This window comes from Spermophilus citellus (assembly GCF_964194105.1).
Source record: "Spermophilus citellus genome assembly, chromosome: 1".
Taxonomy (NCBI): domain Eukaryota; kingdom Metazoa; phylum Chordata; class Mammalia; order Rodentia; family Sciuridae; genus Spermophilus; species Spermophilus citellus.
In genome coordinates this window covers 268,093,588-268,114,029 of record NC_138182.1, presented here as the reverse complement: position 1 = coordinate 268,114,029, position 20,442 = coordinate 268,093,588, and the positions used below count along the sequence as shown (strand labels likewise).

Genomic DNA, 20,442 nt, shown 5'->3' with positions numbered 1-20,442 from the left:
AGGGCTTATAAACTTCTTTCTTTAAAATTTTAATGTTGTAATAGACATGAGCATGTTTAAGTACTGAAGGGGAAAATCCAGTAAGGAGGGAGAACTCAAGATACATGGGAGAGGATAACTTAAGGACAGTTTTCAAGGAGAAGGGACCCAACATAATAATGGACAAAGGGACATCCTGAGAAGATGTCAATGTATATTATACTTGTAGCGTCAAATGGAAGAGGATCAAAAATGTCTTTATTTGTGAAGTGGAAAAGAAAGAGTTCTGAAATTCACGTATGCCCAACAAAACTCATAACTTTGATCTTAAACAGGTTCTCCCACTTCATTTTTTTTGTCAAACGGATTAACTAACATTCACCAGGGCTTCAAAATTCAGTGTCATCTGTGATTTCTCTCTTCCTAATAGCTAATGAATTATGATGTGTTAGAATAGGAAGGATCCTGAGGATATCCAAGTTACAGGTAAGTTACCTGCCATAGAAGTTAATAAGTTATTTTAAGGTTGTTAAAGTCCTAATGGGAAGGAGTCAGTGACAAAAATTTTAGAAGTAAACACCTATTAGACTAAATTATTTATGTTCCCAGTCTAATATGCTACCTGGCACACAGGAGGCACTGGAAAAATACAATGAACCAGTTAATAAGTGCCAGTGCTGGTGGCTAGCTCAGAAATACAAGATTCACTGAGTCAATGTAAGCTTGGTAGAACCTTATAATCACCACTTTAATCTCAGTTTACAGTGGAGGAATTTGAGGCCCAGGAAGATGAAGTATAACCTGCCCAAAGTCAAAAGGTATTTACTGGGTAGTCTGAGGGCTACAAAGTGTAGAAAGAAAGTGTCAAAGCAAGAAGATCTACTGAGCAGAAGGTATTAAACACTAGGATGCCCCTAACACTTGATTCTTTCCTTAGAATATGACCTTTCTCTTCTATTCCTTTTTTTTTTTTTTTTTTTTTTTTTTTGGTAGTGCTAGGGATTGAACCAGGGCCTTATGCATGTGAGGCAAGCACTCTACCAACTGAGCTGGATCCACAGCCCTCCCATTACTCCCATTAACCTGAGTCTTTATCTTTCCCCCTGTAACTATTCCAACAGCCTCCTGCCCTCCCCTGGCATCCCTGTCTATTCATCATTCCAAAGCCAGATCAATAGTCACCAAACATTGCTTTCAACTCTTTTTCAGTTAGAAGCTTTCAAAGCCTACAGGACGAAGTCCAACTTACTGTTAACCCTTCATTCTTGTCCCGTCTAGTTTTTCGACCCTCTCTCCTCATCTAGACATGCTCCAGACGGCCTGATCCCTCTACCTCTACCTCCAAGTTCCTCTGAGGGTGCGACCTTTCTCTCCCCTGGCCGATGGCTCTGGTGGCCAGCAGGGCAAGCAGAGGGCCCCACGCTTAGGACTCCAAGCCTGGCTTAATGCTCTGAAGTCCCTTGACAACCGTTATGCCTTCTGAACTAAAGTCTCCGCCCGCCGCAAATTGTCAGCTGGCCCTGGGTTGGATACTTCAGCTATCCAACTAGCAATGGTTAAAATGCACCGAGAGCGTAGGGTCTACTGGGATCTGCATAAGGAAAGAACCACAACAGAACGGAGCCTGCTTTCCCGCCAGGCGCTTAAAACCCCGCCCGCAGCCCCCTTGCCGCCTCAGACCGGTTCCAGCTGGATTTCTGGAGTCAGCTCGAACGCCAAATAGAATTCCCCCTCTTTTCCCGGCCCCGACCAATCTTCGCAGCCCCTCGGGCGCTGACACCGCAGCGGGCTCTGATTGGCTGACAGAGTAAGCCTGGGGTGGGTGAAGAGCGACAGCAGGAAAGGGGGCGTGGCGGGAAGGAGGGCCGCGGGAGAAGAGGTCACTGCGCAGGCGTCAATGGAAACGGATAAACAAACAAAACCCACCAGCCTTGGGCCTCCCGCTCTTCCCCGCCCATCTGTCCCTGGCGGGGACTCACCCTCCTCCCAGTCGCGCCGCTTTCCCCGCCCGCGGCCACGTCTGGGCACGTCCCCCTCGCGGCGCGGGCCACGCACGTCCCTGCGCTTAACCTCTGCCAGTCCGGCGCTAAGTTAAAGGCCGGGACGGTGCGGTCTGCGCGCACTCCTGGAGGCGGGGTGCGCAGGCAGGAGCCCGAGCCTGCAGCCGCGGCCGGGCAGACGATGACTTGCTACCGGGGCTTCCTGCTGGGCAGCTGTCGTCGCGTGGCGGGCGGCCGGGCGGCGCTGCGTGGGTCAGGCGCGGGAGGCCCTGCCGCGCGGCCCCGGCTTGGCGGTGACGGCGACCGGAGGCACCTAGGGCACGGGCAGCCGCGCGAGCTGGCGGGCTGTGGCAGCCGTCCGGAAGGCGGCTTCCGCCCCTCGCGGGTGGTGGTGGTGGCCAAAACCACCCGGTACGAGTTCGAGCAGCAGCGGTACCGCTACGCGGAGCTCTCGGAAGAGGACCTGAAGCAGCTGGTGGGTCGCCGCTGCCCCCGCCGTTTTGACTCTTCCCAGCCCCAAGTCGCTCCCTGGCTGGGCCGGGGCTTTGGTGGGTGGCTGCGTCCCTTCGGGGGTGGGGGTGGGGAACAACTCTTGGGACGACTTTTCTTCCCAGGGCACCCCTGGCGCCCCGCGTGCCTCTCGCTGTCTTTTACTCGCTCTGGCTTCGCCTGTGAACTCCCTTCGCGCGCGCGTGTGGGGTTTGGATGGGATGGGCGAGGGGACGGGTCCGGGTGAGCGTAGAGACCTCCAGGCAGGGGGGCCGAGGCTGCCTTATTTTGGGAAAAGGGGCTACTGTGTGGCTCCGTAGAGAGGGGCTTGGGGGTTCACTTGTGCCCTCTCCACCGCTACTGTCATCCCCTTGAGGTGAAAAGCAACTCCAGCCCCCAGAAAGGTGGGTGGGTGGCTTGAGATCCGGGCGCCCTGGAAACAGCTCCCGAAGCCGCTGCGAGAAAGTGGGCCTCTGAGCGCCCTAGTGGGCTGCGGAAAAGAGGGCGAAGGTACTGCGGACACACCCCCCTTTTACTTTGCCAGACCGGCCGGGCCTGGGACACTCCGGGAAAGCCCGCTTTTAACATGCTGGAATGGTGGCTGTTAGACAGGGGTCTTAGTTTGTTTTCAAAGCACGGGTGTCTGGTGTCGGGAAGGGCAAAGGAGGAGATTAGACTTGAATATATGTTTTTAAGTGGAAAAGTTAGGAAGTAAAAGGAGCAAGTAGCTCGGGTAACATGTGAAATAAAAAAGCCCATGTCTCTAATGTCATGCCTCCACACTAGACTATATTTAGTATATTAATATCTTTACGAAGTATATAAATACAAGGGGTAGAACACTGCGTTGGACACTGCTACCTCCCCCCCCCCCCCCCTTTTTGAAAATTTTTGATTCCATGTCTGTATTCACCAGCTTTTGGAAATGGAGAGTGACGCATACTGCCAAGACCAATATGTCCTGAAAAATCTTTTAGAGATCTGTGCATCAAAGGCTTTAAAACTAACTGCATTTAATTGTTATGAGTTTAATACTCTAGTAGGCCGCCTGTTCTAAACACCTGGTTTTCTTTGTAATCTTCAGCATAGTCATTTTGTAGACATCAAAATGCAACTGTGAATCTTTGCTTAAGTACTAAATCTTCTTGGATGGGTTAATCCAAGAGGGCTCCTTCATTCACCTGATGGAAATTTAGGGGCAGATTTATTTTCTAAATGTTTGAAGGTAGCAGTTTATATAAAACACCTGGAGCATTTAAAGAATAAAATCAACAGTGAAGAGGAGACTAGGGTAGTTGAGTTTGTGTTAAGAGATTGAAATTGGGGTGAGGTAGGGAATGGTAAAGTCAGATGAAAGTACATTGTTTCTATTTTGGGAAAGGGGTGTGTCTTTTGGATTGTATGCCTAATTTAGCAAGGTTCACCTTTTAGAAACTTAAATGTCATGAATGCATAAATGTTTCAATAAAATTTTTGTCCAAGTTAAAGTAGTACACTAAAACAACAACAACAAAACACCCCCAAAAGAAAGAATTGAAGTAGTACACTCAATGGGCATAATCAAACAGGGGGGGCGTTGGGGGTCAGGAGCTCTAGGCTCTGCTTCTGTGTGGTTAACTTCCTATTTTTAACTTCTGGGTGAAAATGATACACTTTGTTTAGTATTTTCAGCTTTCAGTATTGGAGTAGATAGCCTCCAAGGTCCTTTCTAGTGCTAACATTTTTCAAGGCTTCAGGAAAATAGGCGGCATCTGAATTGGGATGAACTCTTGGACTTCTGAACAAGATTGCTACTAATAAAAACTATGTAGAGAAATCAGTTAAGTCTTTAAAAAGCAAACTACCAGTGTACCCTCTCTGAATGTGGAAATAGCTGATAGGTAAATATTTGTCTATTGCTAGGTAATTCTGTTTTGAAAAAAAAAGCTTTGAAGTATAACTAATGGACCATAAAATACAGTTTTGTAATCGTCAGGCCGTGGAATAGTTTTTGTTGATGATGATGTTATAATTTTATTGGCTTAGTTCCTAACTAATAAATTATTTTACATTAATATTAAGGCTAATATTCAACAATGCAGTAACATTAGATGTGGCTCAGATCAGAGGTCAGGAACAGAACAGGCCAAAGAATACTGGGCTGTGTGAGGTTAACATGGAATTCTTAATAGACGTGATAAGAACATAAATGTTGTTTGCTGTATTGTTGGGGTGGATTGTTAAGGTATATTAATTATGTGAATTGAATATTAAAGAAATGGCCAAATACTCTTCTGGCACGTGTCACAGTAACTTGATTCTGTATCAAAACATTCTCTTTTGTTGTGGGTTTTTTTTTTTTTTGATGTAAAATAGATCTCTGTTAGGGTACTTGTTAAAATGCAAATGGCAGATGAAAGTAAGAGTGCCTGTGTACTTTTATAACCCAAGCCTCCTGGGTTTCTAACTTTGTAGAAATAAGCAATTAGAGGAAATATCTTTTTAGTTGATAAAACCTGTAGAGAGAACAGGATTATGTCCTTCAAGTTGGGTTAAACTTTTGACTTTCAGTTACTCTTTTATACTGCTTTATATTTCTGAGTCTTGCTTTTCTGCCTATTGATTGAACAAATTTTTAGTCAAGGATTTTATCTCTCTTATCTCATGACTTTGCAACAATCAATGAATCTATTACTACAATTTATTTGTGTTATGAGAGATGTAGATATTGGTAGATGTGAAACTTTTATTAATCAGGTTCCACGATAATCACAAATTATATCTTTAGATGAAACAGAACTAATTTGGAAAGGGTTTTGATACCAGAAACATATCTAATTGGCCAAAGAAAAAATTTGATTTAAATTTCTTTAATTTTTTTTGTAGTTGTGTATGGACAGCATGCCTTATTTTTTTATTTGTAAGCAGTGCTGAGGATTGAACCCAGTGCTCTGCCACTGAGCTACAGCCCCAACCCATGTCTTTTTATATATATCAAATAAGGAATCAGTTTTATCAACTTCATTCTAAGTCTCATAATTTCAGAAGTAACTTTAATAGTTCCCCCTTTTAGTTTTAGGTTTTTAAATAAAATTAATAATGGAATAGAATAATTTCATTTAATAGCACCTCTATTATTGTATATAAATTATTCCTATTTATTGCCTTCTTAACTGATTTGGGAGGTGCAGTGCCTTGGATTTGTTTTCTTTGTTTCCTGAAAAAGACCATGCAGCTTAGGTTGTAGCTCTAAGGCAGATAATACTTTTGCCACATGGTATGCAGTAAGTGTGTTGTATACAGTGTGAAAATTTATCAAATTAAAGAACATCATTTGGAGTACTGCCAGACCCTTCTTTCTAACTGAAGCTTGCTCCTCTCAAATCTTCCAGACCCAGGCACCAAAGTGGTCTATCTAAAACTGAACATCTGGTCACTTAGCTCTTCTGCTTACAACTCCTCAGCAGCTCCATAACCTTTTGTCACCTAGGGAACTTGTTAAAGTGCAGATGTTTGAATGTTAGCCCACAAGATTTTGATTTGACTGGTGGAGAATTCCCAGACTTTGTTTCTCTGAACCACACCCTTAACATTTCTAATTCTTTGGCCTAATTCCCTGGTTCTGTGTTTTTTAACCAGCTCCCCAGGTTTGTAAGTGGCTCCCTGCTCACACTTTGAGAAACACTGTTGTAGTTTCAACCATGATTCCTTCCTGGACTGGGGTGTCTGTCAGCCTCGTGAGCTTCATTTCTGATCACTTGTCTTGAATTTTATATTTTGGCAATTTTAAGCAGTTTTAATTTCCATTAGATGTCATGCTGATATAATTTATTTATGGATCAGTAGCACATTAAAATGGCTCAAAATGTAAAAGATACAGAATATTATACAATAAAGACTTTCTTTTGTCATCTGTCATTCGGTTTTGGTCCCTGCAACTAACATCAGTTTCTTCTGTTTCCCTATAGAAATAGTCTGTATATACACATCAGTAGTGGAAACATTCTTTACCCCATCCCTTTTTACTCAATGATAACATACTACTTAAATTACTCTTCACTTTTTTTAGCTTAATGGTATTTGTGGAGATTGGCATAAAGAACACTCTCATTCTTTAATAGTGTCTATTTCATGTTATTCCATTATGTGTACATTATTTATCACTTCAATTGATTTGACTGTCTATTAAATACATTCTTCAGTGAATAAAATTTGTGTTTATATGTGTGTAAATGAAACTCTAAGATAAATACCTAAAAGTGGAATTGCTGAGTCAAAAGGCACAAGCATATGAAATTTTAATAAGTATTACCAAATTGCCTTAAAAGATTATACCAGTTTACTTTAATCAGCAATGTGTGAGGGTACCTGTGTTTTCATAAACTGTTTATCAAATTTTGGAATCTTTACTAACCCAGTAGGTGAAAAATGGTATTTAAGGGAGATTTTATTTGCATCTCTCAGTGTCTTTTCCTTTGAAGCTCCCTTTGTGTTGAATGCTGTTCTCCAACCTCTATCTAATTCCTGTTGTGAGCCAAGTCTCAGACATTTCTTTCTCAGGAAACCTTGTTAGCCAGTTTGTGCCCCTGTTTCTCTCTGCTACCAAGGTTGGGTTAGGTATTCTTCATTATATTTTCTTAGTATTTATTTGTGATTATTTTCTTCTCAACTGTAAATGGATTTCTGGACTAGAACTCTATCTTATCATCCTCTTTGATTCCCACCCCCCTCTCTTCCTAGAAAGGGTGGTGAATGTTTGTGATGTTCTTTAATTTTAATTTTTTTCTCCCTGAGGCTGTGGACCAACTTTGTTCCAGTCCAGGGCCTTATTACCAGCTGTGGGTCTTTCAGATGTTAGTTACTAAAAGCTTAAGGCTGAGGTTACCAACACTGGTTCTTTGAAAGGGGTCAGGTTAAATGTATTTGAGAAACATCAGTCTAAAGAAAGGTTGATTTTTATTTGACCACAGGATTTTTTTGGGGGGTTGGGGGTTGGGCAGAAAACAAAATTCTGTGGAACCCAACTTAGAAAATAGAGGCTTACGGTACACACATTTTCATAAATATTTGCGAATAGGAGACTCATAAAGAAGTAGAAGGATTAAATATAACACTAGCTGAAATGCCACCACTCCAGAGCCATTAACTATTAGAGCTCTGATTTTCAACCTTCACTGTGTATGGGCAGTACCTCAGGAAGGATTGTGAAAACTACAAATATGTGGCCAGTCATGAGATTATAAATAACATAATTTTTCATGTTGTCACTTTTCTTGTATTTTTTTTTAAAGAGAGAGAGAGAGAGAGAATTTTTTTAATATTTATTTTTCAGTTTTCCGCGGACACATCTTTGTTTGTATGTGGTGCTGAGGACTGAACCTGGGCCGCACGCATGCCAGGCGAGTGCGCTACCCCTTGAGACACATCCCCAGCCCATGTATTTTTAATTATATGACTTAAGCTCTAAGTAAGTGAAAGTGTTTATTGGGGAACATTAATATCTCAACTGGTAAAATGTAAGTTGGTTTTATTTCATTATCAAGAACTTTGTAATATCTTACAGAAGTTTGTCCTTTCACAATATAAACAAGTGTGCCAGTTATTTTGTGCCTTAGGAAAATTCATTATTTTTTTTTTTTTCCTTCATAATAGGCCATTGGGTGTGTGTTGTGCAGAAAATCAGACCAGCCTTTGTAAAACATTTATATTCAGGGAGGGTTTACCCAGTTGTCTCCCTCTTCCTAACTGAAAGTTGGTATGATTATGTACTTAAAAAAGCACTGATTCAGTCACTTAAATTATACAGGTGTATTATTAAGGTAGGTCATGGAAGCGAATTGAAGATTTGTTCAATTTACTTTGGCTTGTATAGTGTTTTTTAAATGATTTTTTTGAGGAAGCTATACCTTTGAAGTCTTGCTTTTCTTTAAAGAAATATTTTTGTAATAGGAAAATAATTTTTAAAGTTATGATCTACTTTAAAAAATACCTGCTACACTGTCATTATTTAGTGTCACCAGCATCTAGGAAATTTGTTAATTTGTTTTAAGTATCATCTTTATTTATTCATCAAGCCATTTACTGGGCACCTGCCAAACTACCAGGCATCCTTCTAGGTCTGGGAGAATTAAGGATGAACAGTTTCCAAATCTATGGAGAAAATATATTACTTGGTGTTGTAAGTGGTCCGTGGGAATACAGAAAATGGAGAGCTAGGTTAGGAAGCAGAAGGATAAAGAGAAGAAAAAAAGGAAGACATTTGATTTTTTTTCAAAATTTTAATAGATTTTTTCAGTTATGGTTTATTTTAAATCTATAGAAAAATTTTAGAAACTTAACAAGATACCTGTGTATTCAGTTATCTAGACTTAGCTGATATTAACATTTTTTCCATATTAACTTCGTTTTTCTAAAAGAAAGTGTTATAGTTTCAATGAAAGACCTATCTAACCAACTTTTTCTGCTCCCTATCTCTCCAGAATTATACAGGTGTATATCATTCTTATGCACATATTTCTACATTTATTAATATGTATCCATAGACAGATATAACATTAGTTTGTGTGTCTTGAAAAGTTATATCCAATGATACATTTTTTAGAATATGTGTCTATTCTTTAGAAATATGCGTTTCTTATTTACTGTTGATTTTGAACTTTAACTTTGTTGATACATGTTCATTTTAAATGCTGTATACTACTACATTGTTTGGATAATTGGGTTAAGCTTCATTTAGAAGTACAAATAATTTTTCCCAGAAGCATTGATTGAGTCCTTGAATCCACACATTTTCACACTTGCTAAATTTTAACATTTTTGCCAATATGATGAGGGTGAAATGTATTTTAAGATATTTAGATTAAGTATCGAAGAATGTGGAAGAATTTATATGGGTGAAGGGAACAGAACAATACTAGAAAGATAAGGTGAAATTTATTTTGCAGTTAACAAAACTTCAAGCTTTTAAAACTGTAGTCCACTGTCAGAAATATTTTATGTAGTGACTATTTATTTTTGAAATAGAGGAAAACAGGAAACGGGTTAGCCAAGTTACATAGTGTATTTTATTTTCTGTATAATCAGAATGCTAACTTAAAATTCATTATAAGGGTAGCTTGAAAAATCATTGCTCAGGAGTGAGCGTATTGAGGCCAACAGGTAGGCTAGACATGGTAAGATGTGAGCTGTCATACTAAGGAGCTAGCTTTCTCTTCTAGTTGGTTTCAAACCTTTTTAACAGTGGAATACCATCCTTGCTCAGCCTCTTTGTATTTTCCCACTGGAATGAGGGCATGGGGGCCAATTTTTCTATGACTTCAGCATTTTGGGAATAGTATGAAAACAGACTTCTGATGGTTGGGGGATTGTATTAGTCTAAGACATTGAAGGAGAGACTATTTTAGAAAAACTGAAGACAAGCTTTTGTATTAGCCCTGATAAGAGTTGAACTGCAGTAGTGCCAGTATGCACGTACTGGACACACTTTGGAAAAACAGTTTATGGGAGTAATTATTGGACTTCCATCACTGCCTGGCTGTGCAGATTAAGTGGGATAGAAGAATTAAGAGTTTATTCTGTTTACTAAATTAATTGACATATAATGCCCAGAAGAGCAGAATTATAGGGGTGGGGGATATGTAATCAAGTTTAGATCTTTTGGGGGAGATGTATTTGAACTACCTGTGGGTGAATGTAAAGATAGGCATTTGAAAATTCAAGCCTGTAGCTCAAGAGAGAGACTTGGGGGGCTGGGGTTACAGCTGAGTCATAGAGCGCTTGCCTAGCACAAGTGAAGCCCTGGGTTCAATTTCTCAGCATCATATTAAGAAATAAATAAAGTTACTGTGTCCATCTACAACCAAAAAGAAAAATAAATAAAAATTAAAAGAGAAAGGCTTAGGCTGACAAGATAAATTTTAAAGTCACTAACTTTTATAGTACTTGGTAGGTCGAATCCCTAGAGTGGGGGGATAAGGATACCAAAGATGGAGCAATACCAAGTATAAGAGAGGAAGTAAACAGAATTAACAAAAGGAACACTGAAGTAGAGAACAATGGGGGAAGTAAAGGTGAGAGTCTGGGAGAAAGAGTAAGTGAATAGAAATGATCCAAGGTAAATATCAGATATATCTAAAAAAATCTGTAGGGGTCAGTGCACTAGGCCTGAACATAATAGGTGAATATTGGATTTACTAATTCTTAATTAGGCAATTTTTAGTAATACTGAGTCTACCACTTGGTTAAGTGTGTATGACTTTAAGGATACTTAAATTATTCAGAGTGCATTTATTTAAGCTCTTATCTCAAAAGTTTGCATCTCAGATGTATTAAATTTAAGAAGACAGAACTCCTTCCCTTATTGAGCTTTCATAGAAATTGCTTGAAGTACAAAATAGTAACACTCAAATGAGTGGTAAACCAAGTTTTAAAATTTGTAATTGTAATGTGTTTGTTTGGATTAAGTAAAAAATGTTGGTGATAATTTAATGAAAGTGTCACAGACCACTTAGGAAATTATAAAACTGTAACATCTGACCTTAAAATGTGCAAAGTCTGGCTTTTTGGCAGTTTTTATAGGAGAAAATGTTGCTTACTACTGAAATGTATTCGTCTATAGATATTTTAGATGCAAACTTTTTATTGTTTTGAGATATACGTGACAGTAGGGTGTATTTTGACATTACAAGGAGTGCAACCTATTCCAATTAGGATCCCATTCTTGTGGTTGTACATGATGTGGAGTTATACTGGCCGTATATTCATATTTGAGCATAGGAGAGTTATGTCTGATTCATTCTACTGTCTTCCTATTCCCCCCATTTCCACTCCCTTCCCTTCATTACCCTTTGTTTAGTCCAATGAACTTTATACTTCTCCTTCTTACCCTCCCTTGTTATGGATTAGAATCCATATATCAGAGAGAACATTTGGCCTTTGGTTACTTGGGATTGGCTTATTTCATTAGTATGATATTCTCCAGTTCCATTCAGTCACTGGCAAATGCCACAATTTCATTCTTCTTTATGGCTGAGTAATATTCCATTGTGTGTATATACCATATGTTATTTATCTATTTAGATGCACCTTTAAGTGTCTTTATATTCATTATTTTTAATGGAGAGAAGGATTAACAAGTTTTGAAAAAATTATTTGGCTACTAATGTGGAACATTGCAGAGATCAGAATGCATTTACATTTCTTCTCTAACCTTTTGTAAAAAATTTTATAAGAATTCATATTCTCATTTTTTTGTGACTAAGATGTTTAAAATTGTTATTTTCAGAAATAGTAAAATTTTTACCAGTTTTTGCATATTATACAAATGTAAGAGCCAGTTGAATAGTACGTTAGAACTTTGTAGTTGATGCTGTTTAAGTGATTTTTCTTAAATGCTTTCTCACTTATCTGCCTAGATTACTTTTTTTTTTTTTTTTTTTTTTTTTGTGTGATGCTAGGGCCTTGTGTGTAGGAGGCAGACACTCTACCAACTAAGCTATATACCCAACCCCCTAGATTACTTCTTGTTAATAAAGTTCAGTCAGCCATCCAGCTGGAGCTTTAAGGAAAATAAGTAATACAAAGACCTGTATTTGCTAAATGAATGTTGAACATGATTTATTAGAGAATTAGTTTACAAGAAGAAGTTTGAGTGGGAATAAGAATTTATGAAATGACATTTCTGCTCCAATGCTGAGTATTCTGATACTAAGTGAACTTCATATTTAGACTTGGAATTTAAGAAATTTTAGTGTTGCTAGCAATCATAGAAAAGTTGAAGTTTTTGTTCTCAAAGATTTTTTTTCCCCCACAAATTAGACTTTTTCACTGTCTTAAGCCACTTAATCAGCTGCTGAGTATCTGAATTTCCTGGAGCCTCCTGAGGACAAGGAAGTGAATTCATACGTTTCTAAACAACAGAATAGAATTTACAGGGCTAAGGTTTATATAGTCCAAACCCAAAATTGTAACATATCAAAAATTTGAATGGGGAATTGCAGTTTAAGCTACCCTTAAAAGTTTTATTTGTAGCAGGTCAGAAGCAGTCAATTTGACAAAATGTTGTAATAGACTTACTGCGTGTTTGTATTCATTCTTGGAGTCCTTGGCAACTTTCAGTGCTCCATTTAAAATACATTTGATCAAACTCAACTAATGCTGAAATGAACACAGGGGAAAAAAGAACACAGTAGTCAGTATATTGAATACATATAATTTTTTTTTTATTTTATTGTTGGTTGTTCAAAACATAGTTCTTAATATACCATATTTCACAGATTGATTCAAGTGGGTTATGAACTCCCATTTTTACCCCGTATACAGATTGCTGTGTCACATCAGTTACATTTCCATTGATTTACAAATTGCCTTTCTAGTCACTGATGTATTCTGCTGTCTATCCCATTCTCCACTGTCCCCCCTCCCCTCCCCTCCCCTCCCCTTCTCTCTCTCCATCCCCTCTACTATAAATCGTTTCTTCCACTTATATAATTTTTCTCCTACTCCTCCTTTCCTCTTATATGTAATTGTGTATAACCCTGAGGCTCACCTTCCAATTCCATGCAATTTCCCTTAACTCTCACTTTCCCTCCCGCCTATCATCCCTGTTTAATGTTATTCTTCTCAAGCTCTTCGTCTCTACCCTGTCCTTGGTTACTCCCCTTATATCAAAGAAGACCAAAAATCCTCAATAAAATTCTGGCGAATCGGATTCAAAAACATATCAAAAAAATTATACACCATGATCAAGTAGGATTCATCCCTGGGATGCAAGGCTGGTTCAATATACGGAAATCAATAAATGTTATTCACCACATCAATAGACTTAAAAATAAGAACCATATGATCATCTCGATAGATGCAGAAAAGGCATTCGACAAAGTACAGCATCCCTTTATGTTCAAAACTCTAGAAAAATTAGGGATAACAGGATCATACCTCAACATTGTTAAAGCAATCTATGATAAGCCACAGGCCAGCATCATTCTGAATGGAGAAAAATTGAAGGCATTCCCTCTAAGATCTGGTACAAGACAGGGATGCCCTCTCTCACCACTTCTGTTCAACATAGTCCTCGAAACATATAATTTTTTAGAGCTTAATTCTACATAAAGTGTTCACTGTAAAGTGATCGTGAAAAGCAATTCCTGTAACAAAATAATGTACTACAATAACTAATCTTCCTGTGTTCCCTCTTGACCAGGTAAAGATGACCTGTTTTGCACACTTTTGTCACTTAGCTGAGTTACCTTCTACGGCATCTGCCTGTGTCCTATTCTGCTTTTCTGAAACGTGTCCTAAGCAATCCCACTCCCAAAGCTGAAACATGCACGAATGAATCTATTCAATAAATACTTACTTGTCCAGCACCTAGGTGCTGAGGGTACAGTGGTGAACAATATAAGATCACTGCTCTCCTGGTATTTACATACTAGGAAGGGGAGACAAAGAGATTTTAAAAAAATACCCAAGATAATCTTAGGTGTGATAAATGCTTTTAAGGTAGCTAACAGGTTTGGAATGGATTAATTGGCCGTGGTGGCTGTTGTAGCTGAGACTGCAGCACCAAGAGCTACTGTCCTCACAACCCAAAGTAGAGAAGAGCCAGGATTGTGCTGGGGGATAGAGAACATTCCAGCAAGCAAAGAAGAAACAGCTTTGTGAGAATAAGACAATGAGACTAGAATGTAGGGAATGAAAAGAGAAAATGAGGTAGGAGAAGGAAGCAGAAGTCAGATCAGCTAGTCCTTGGATAGTCAAGACACCTCCATATCTCTTGGCATTAAGCTGAGAGTGAGACATGCATGGTATGCTACAGGGGCCAAGAGTAGAAGTAGAAGTAGAGAGCCCTGACTAGAGGCTTGTGTAGTGATTCAAATGTGAGATCATGAGAGGTGGTGGTGAGAAGGAAAGATGTACCTGTATCAGACCTAGGATTTAATACTGGATGTGAGAATAAGGGGGAAAAGGAGGATTTTTGGCTTAAGTCTTACGTGGAGAATCCTTGAGGTAGAAAATGAAAGGGTTGATGTTGAACATGTTAATCTGAGATGCCTATTAGACATCTTAAGAAAGATGTCAAACAGATAGTTGGATAAATCATGTTGAACCCTAAAGGTTAGGGATAGCAGTTTGGAATCATCTGTACAACATAAAGGTTTCTTTTAAAACCTTGAAACTAGCGATCACAGGAAAAGAGAAAAGAAAGACACTTTAGTCTGTACTTTTGGGAGGTAGGTAGTCCAGTTTTGGTCAATCAATCCATGGCTGAGTAATGACAGCAGCAGTCTGAATATTAATGCTTTGTTCATCCATAATTAGAAATTCTTCTCTAAGAATAGTTTTTCAAACCTGATTTATTGATTAAAGTAGATGAAGGATTATCCAGTTATTACCTTGTCATACTTCCCTTCTAAAATAACATTTTGACATTGATTGGCTCTAAATATAATGAGGTTTATGGGTAGGCAATAAATTCTTGAACAAACTCTCTGATCTACTGAGAATTGTCATCTATGTATTTTCACAGTAGCCAAATGTTTCTTTAGCTCCTTTTTTGAGGAACATATGTTATCCTTAGATTGTAAAGTGAGGACCAAACTATTTTAATACTCTTAGTATTTGTAGGCAAAAGACTGGAAGCACAGGTAATAAAGTATTAACACAGATTATCCCAGAGTAATAAGGTTATTTTAAAATTTTCTTTATGCATCCTCCATATTGTTAGTGTTATGTTTGTAACTTTAAAAAAGTAAAATGGAAGGGGGACGAGATGGCACACAGGAGGCTGAGGCAGTAAGATCACAAGTGTGAGGCCAGCCTAGGCAAGTTGCTGAGACCCTGTCCAGAACAGGAAGGACTGGGATTTGGCGTAGTGCTTATCTGACATGTGTACGGCCCAGGGTTCAATCCCCGACAATCCCTCTTCCTCCTCAAAAAGGAAAAGAAAACAAATACTCATTAAGATTATTGTTTAAAATTTGCTTTTACCTTATATGTTATTTAGTAAATAATATAGTGATTTAAAATAAAATAAAACACTTAAGATTTTATATTGGATAAGTACTTGAAAAGTTGATTCTGTACCATAAAGAAAGTTATAAAGGAATTTGGAAGAGGGAAGAAAAATAACATGCTTTTGAATTCTACTAGCATTTACTCCAATGTACAGATTTTCTACTTGATTAAAATGAAATAAAATGGATGTTCATTGAGGATATTTCTGAGCTTCTCTCAACATTTTACTCTGTGGATTATTTAGAAGACATATACTTTAAAAGGAAACTATTAATGGTAAGATAGTTATACAGTACTACTCCAACCAATTAGGAAAAATAAATGTTGAAGGATATGTGACTATAAATTAAAAAGTCCTTTCTCAGGGGGCTAATTAACTCTGTGTAAATTGTGTAGGGTAAATTTCAAATACAGTTCGTAAGTCTGAACACAAGAATAGTAAATCCAAGTGGAATAAAGGTCATCGTAAGTGCCTCTAACAATATTAGTTTGTCTTTGGTCTTCAGGTAATATAGTAAAAAGAAACTATAAGTAATATAGTAAAAAGAAACACTCAAACAAAAAAACCCGTTAAACTTTAAAACTTGCAGTTTTGAGATCGTGTTTAAACTTAATGCTATATTTGATATTCAAACTAAATTAAGCTTGTCTGAAATCAGACTTTCTAGTTCAATTTGACCTTGTAGGTTTCACAGATAGTCATTAAAATATACCTATAAGAAAATTCTATATAGGTCTTTTAAAAGATGTAATATTGTAACATCATATATAATAAATAGTAAAACAACATTTCTTATATTTTGATATAGCTTGCATTGAAAGGCTCTAGCTACAGTGGACTACTTGAACGACATCATATTCACACCAAAAATGTAGAACATATTATAGATAGTTTACGGTAAGTCTGTGGGATGGGGTCATGGGTGGGCTTTTATGTTTAAGACTTGGAATTTTTTATTTTGTACTAGTAGCCAATTCTTAAATTTTTAGTAAAGATTGTCATGATAAAATAATTTTTTAGAATATTGAGATTAATGGACCTGATTTTATAGCTTTCTGAAAGTAAATTTTTATTGTACTCTGAAAATTTCATAGGTATTTTCAGTTATTTGGTCTGCCACAGAAGTGCCTTTAATGCAGAGTTAATTCAGTACACAGCAGGCTACAATTGTATATATAATGTTTTATTTCTTAAAGAAGAATTGTAGATTATATGGTGTTTATTATAATATTCTTTTGAGTGTTTGAAAATTATTAAGAAATAAGTTAACCTGGGACTAAATGTAGTCATTAAATGTTTATGTGTGTACTAGAGAATCAGTATGAGAACATGAAAATTGCAAAGTATTTTATTCTCTGTTTTAGTGTCTGCCACTCAGTGAAATGTGTTGAATTTCAAATAACAGCTATTAGGTTTTATAAAAAATTGTCTAGTTTTAGTCTTTTGAACCATTTTTGTATAAATACATTTTAGTCTTAGAAGGAGTAGAGAAAATGAGACGAAATTCTGATTGATCAGTACTGTTGTTATAAAGAATGTTTTTAAAGCACTTTGGAGACTCTGGTGATACCTTTTAGTTTATTCATTTGCCTCCTGACTTATCATAGTTAATTGGCTATTGTTATTAAATGAAAAGAAATTGTATAAAGCTACACATGGATTTGCTTATGCAACATAAAATTATTTTATGTCTCTTTTGCCTCTCAGAAAACCTACCCATATTATAAGTTATCAATGAAAATTTTATAAAACCTTTACTTTTTTATCTTAGGAAAGAAGGAATTGAGGTTCGTCTGGTAAAGAGGAGAGAATATGATGAAGAGACTGTTCGGTGGGCAGATGCAGTCATAGCTGCAGGAGGTAACAGTCTTATAGAAATAAAGATGTTGGATTGTGGAAACGTTCTTTAATACATGTTATTTCCAAATATGTTTGCATATAGCTATTTTCAAGACTTTGGAGTCCTTACCGGAAGACAATTTTTTTTTTTTGAGAGAGAGAATTTTTTAATATTTATTTTTTAGTTTCGGTGGACACAACATCTTTATTTTATTTTTATGCGGTGCTGAGGATGGAACCCAGCGCCCCGCGTATGCTAGGCGAGTGTGCTACCGCTTGAGCCGCATCCCCAGCCTCCCTCCCTTTTTTTTTAAGGATAAATTTTAAAACAGGCAAGTTTGATTGATTGATTGATTGATTGATTGATTGATTTGTGGTACTGGGGAATGAACCCAGGAATGCTCTACTATTGAGATATCCCTAGCCCTCTTTATTTCTTACTTTTGAGACAGAGTTTTGCTAAGTTGATGAGGCTGTTCTTGAAGTTGCAATCTTCCTGCCTCCTCAAGTGTCCTGAGTTGCTGGGATTATAGGTGTGTGCCACCATGCCTGAAGAAACATCTCTGTTTTATACAGTATTCCATATTTATAATTAATGATCTTACTGTGAGGTTTCACATATGTATTTCTGTGTGTATGTTTAAAGTGTGTTTTTTAACTTCAAATATAATTCAGAGGATTAGTTCTAATTGTATTTTGGTTTATGCTAGTCTTTAAGAAAAGAAAAAAGTGAAGTTGATAGTGTAGTGAAACTAGATAAATTCTGTCCCTTTTTGGCTCCAATATATTTACACTAATTTTTTTTTCCCTGAACTTTATTATTGTTACTGACCATTCATTCTAAACCTTTACATTGACAATAGTTGTTAGAAGACTCTAAAGTTGGACACTTCATGTGTTCTCACTAAAATAATTTGTGAATTTGGACTGGTGTTATAGGAGGAGGAAAGATACATTTTGGGATTGGAGCAGTGGTTCCCAACTGGGTAGACATGTTGCTAAACATTCTGTATGCACAGGACAGCCCAGCAGCAAAGAATTTTTCTGCTTACCATGTCAGTTTTGCCACCTTTGAAATTCAGAATTAGAGTGGTGGGGATAATAACATAGGTAGAGGAGGTAGAAAGGAAGAGGGGGAGGCTCTGGCAGTCAATGTGGTAGGATGTGATTGTTAAAACAAAGGTGGTCGTTTTGAAAATGATGTAAAAAAACAGGTTGTAAAACATAGGTCTGGTTATGTCTTTTGTCACAGGTGATGGCACAATGCTTCTGGCAGCAAGTAAAGTCTTGGATAGACTGAAACCAGTTATAGGGGTAAACACTGATCCAGAACGGTAAGGAAGAACAGGTTCTTTTTGCATTTTGTTTGTGGGTTTTTTTTTCTTTTCAAGTTATATGTACAGATAATTCTATGTTTTTTTATATAGTATGTATGAGAAATCTTAAAATTCGCAAACTATTTTTTATTTACTGTAGTCATACTGTTAGGCTCTGTTAGAGGAATTTTACTGTGGTACATGATATTTAAATAGAAGCATCAGCATTTCTGGCTACCATGAACATTAGAACCATGTTCCAAAAACAGTGATAAAAATTTGGCATATAGGATGATCCACCGTCTTTACTAGGATTGTCTGTTATGTGGTTTTTCAAGGACAGATCTAATTATTGCTCAGACAGAGAAATACATATGCATCTCTCTGGTGTTGGTGTTAATTGTGTTATGGGATGGACTAGTCCTCATATTTAGCTTTTTAGGTTGTTTGAGAGTAGGATCTGTGGTAGAATAGACCTGAGCTCTTGAACAAGTGTATGTTGGGACTTTTGATATGTGCTGAAGAGGAATAAGTTAATACTATTCCATCTTCTGTCCTTCCTAATTATTACATTCCTAATTATGCTGATGGTTCTGATTTACTTCAAGAATAGACCTATCCAAACACTATTGTGTTTATTTTTTTTCTTTCCTAGCTTCATTGGTATTTAACCTTATTTTATTCCAGTCATTCACAGCCATTACCATACCTGGATTTTATGATCATTTGGAATTTTCCCTTCTTCACAATCCATTCTGAACATAGTCTCCTACCTTAACAACAGTTTTTATTCCCTTATCCCAGTAAATCTGCCCTTTGAACGAGTGCTTAGCCTCCCTTTGTTTTCTTCTTTTAATTCTTCACTTTATTTACTTTCTTGACAGTTTCTTAAATATTTTTATTCATTCCTAGATCAGTCTGTTATATTTCTTTCTACTACTATAATAGGGTTGGAAAGATATCTGGGGAAAGAGATCATAGAAACGTGGGCACTTCCAAGTTGAAGTTTTCAGGGCTTAGAACAGGATCCTTAGCGTTGCCTGTACAGGCAGCCCTGGTCATCTCTCTTTCCCATTTCCTGTGGTGGCTACTTTAAGATTGGCTCCTCAGCTTTTCAATACTGCTCTTATCCCCTCCCTCCCTCCCTCCCTCCCTCCCTCCCTCCCTTCCTTCCTTCCTTCCTTCCTTCCTTCCTTCCTTCCTTCCTTCCTTCCATAAGACTCTCTTTTCTCACACAAGAAATGAAACTTCCTAATTTTTCTCATGGGAAAAAAATCTTGTTCTATGATTTGTTCCTTTTCCCCCCTCTTCTTTTGCATCTACTTTCTCTTAGCCTTAAATCTCTTAGCCAGACTTCTATTTATTCAAGAAAATTTCTCTGTTGTTTATTATCCCATCTCCTTCCCTTTAGCCCCTAGCTTTTTATCTCTGCTTCCTCACTGCCCAATTATTTCTAAACCTTTGCAGTTTTTTTTTTTTTTTTCAGAATTTTCCCCTGACTAGTTCATTGATGATGCGTTTGCCTTACATCTCAGTGGCTTCCTAGTTACTGAGTTTACTGGACATTTTAGTCCTTTTCTTACTAGATTCCTGGAAATTTTGTAGTGTTGACTGTTCATTTGCTGCATGTGTACTTCATTGGTGTTTATGATGTGCTTTCTTCTCTATGACTACTTCTTTGTGTCTTTTGAAGGATTTTACTTTTTGGTCACTGCTTAATTACTGATGTGCTCTGGACCATTTTTTTCACTCCTTCATTCTCTATACCATCTTCTTTCTTCCATTCTCATTCTTAGTCTCTTCTTGCTGCAGCTAGCAATGATAT

The 20,442-nt window shown here is 37.6% G+C and overlaps 1 protein-coding gene across 2 annotated transcripts in view; it reads left to right on the top strand.

Annotated features, from left to right (window-relative positions):
* The first annotated feature begins 1,917 nt into the window (after positions 1-1,917).
* Positions 1,918-20,442, top strand: part of NADK2 (NAD kinase 2, mitochondrial) — a 51,552-nt gene continuing 33,027 nt past the window's right edge. Inside the window, exons 1-4 of one of the 2 annotated variants that reach the window (XM_081291428.1) lie at positions 1,918-2,454; positions 16,271-16,359; positions 17,234-17,322; positions 18,554-18,635. In XM_081291428.1, coding sequence (XP_081147554.1) covers positions 2,161-2,454; positions 16,271-16,359; positions 17,234-17,322; positions 18,554-18,635 — 554 coding nt within the window. In that variant the 5' untranslated portion in view covers positions 1,918-2,160. The remainder of the gene's footprint in view (positions 2,455-16,270; positions 16,360-17,233; positions 17,323-18,553; positions 18,636-20,442) is intronic. The other variant, XM_081291427.1, reaches the window with a different exon arrangement.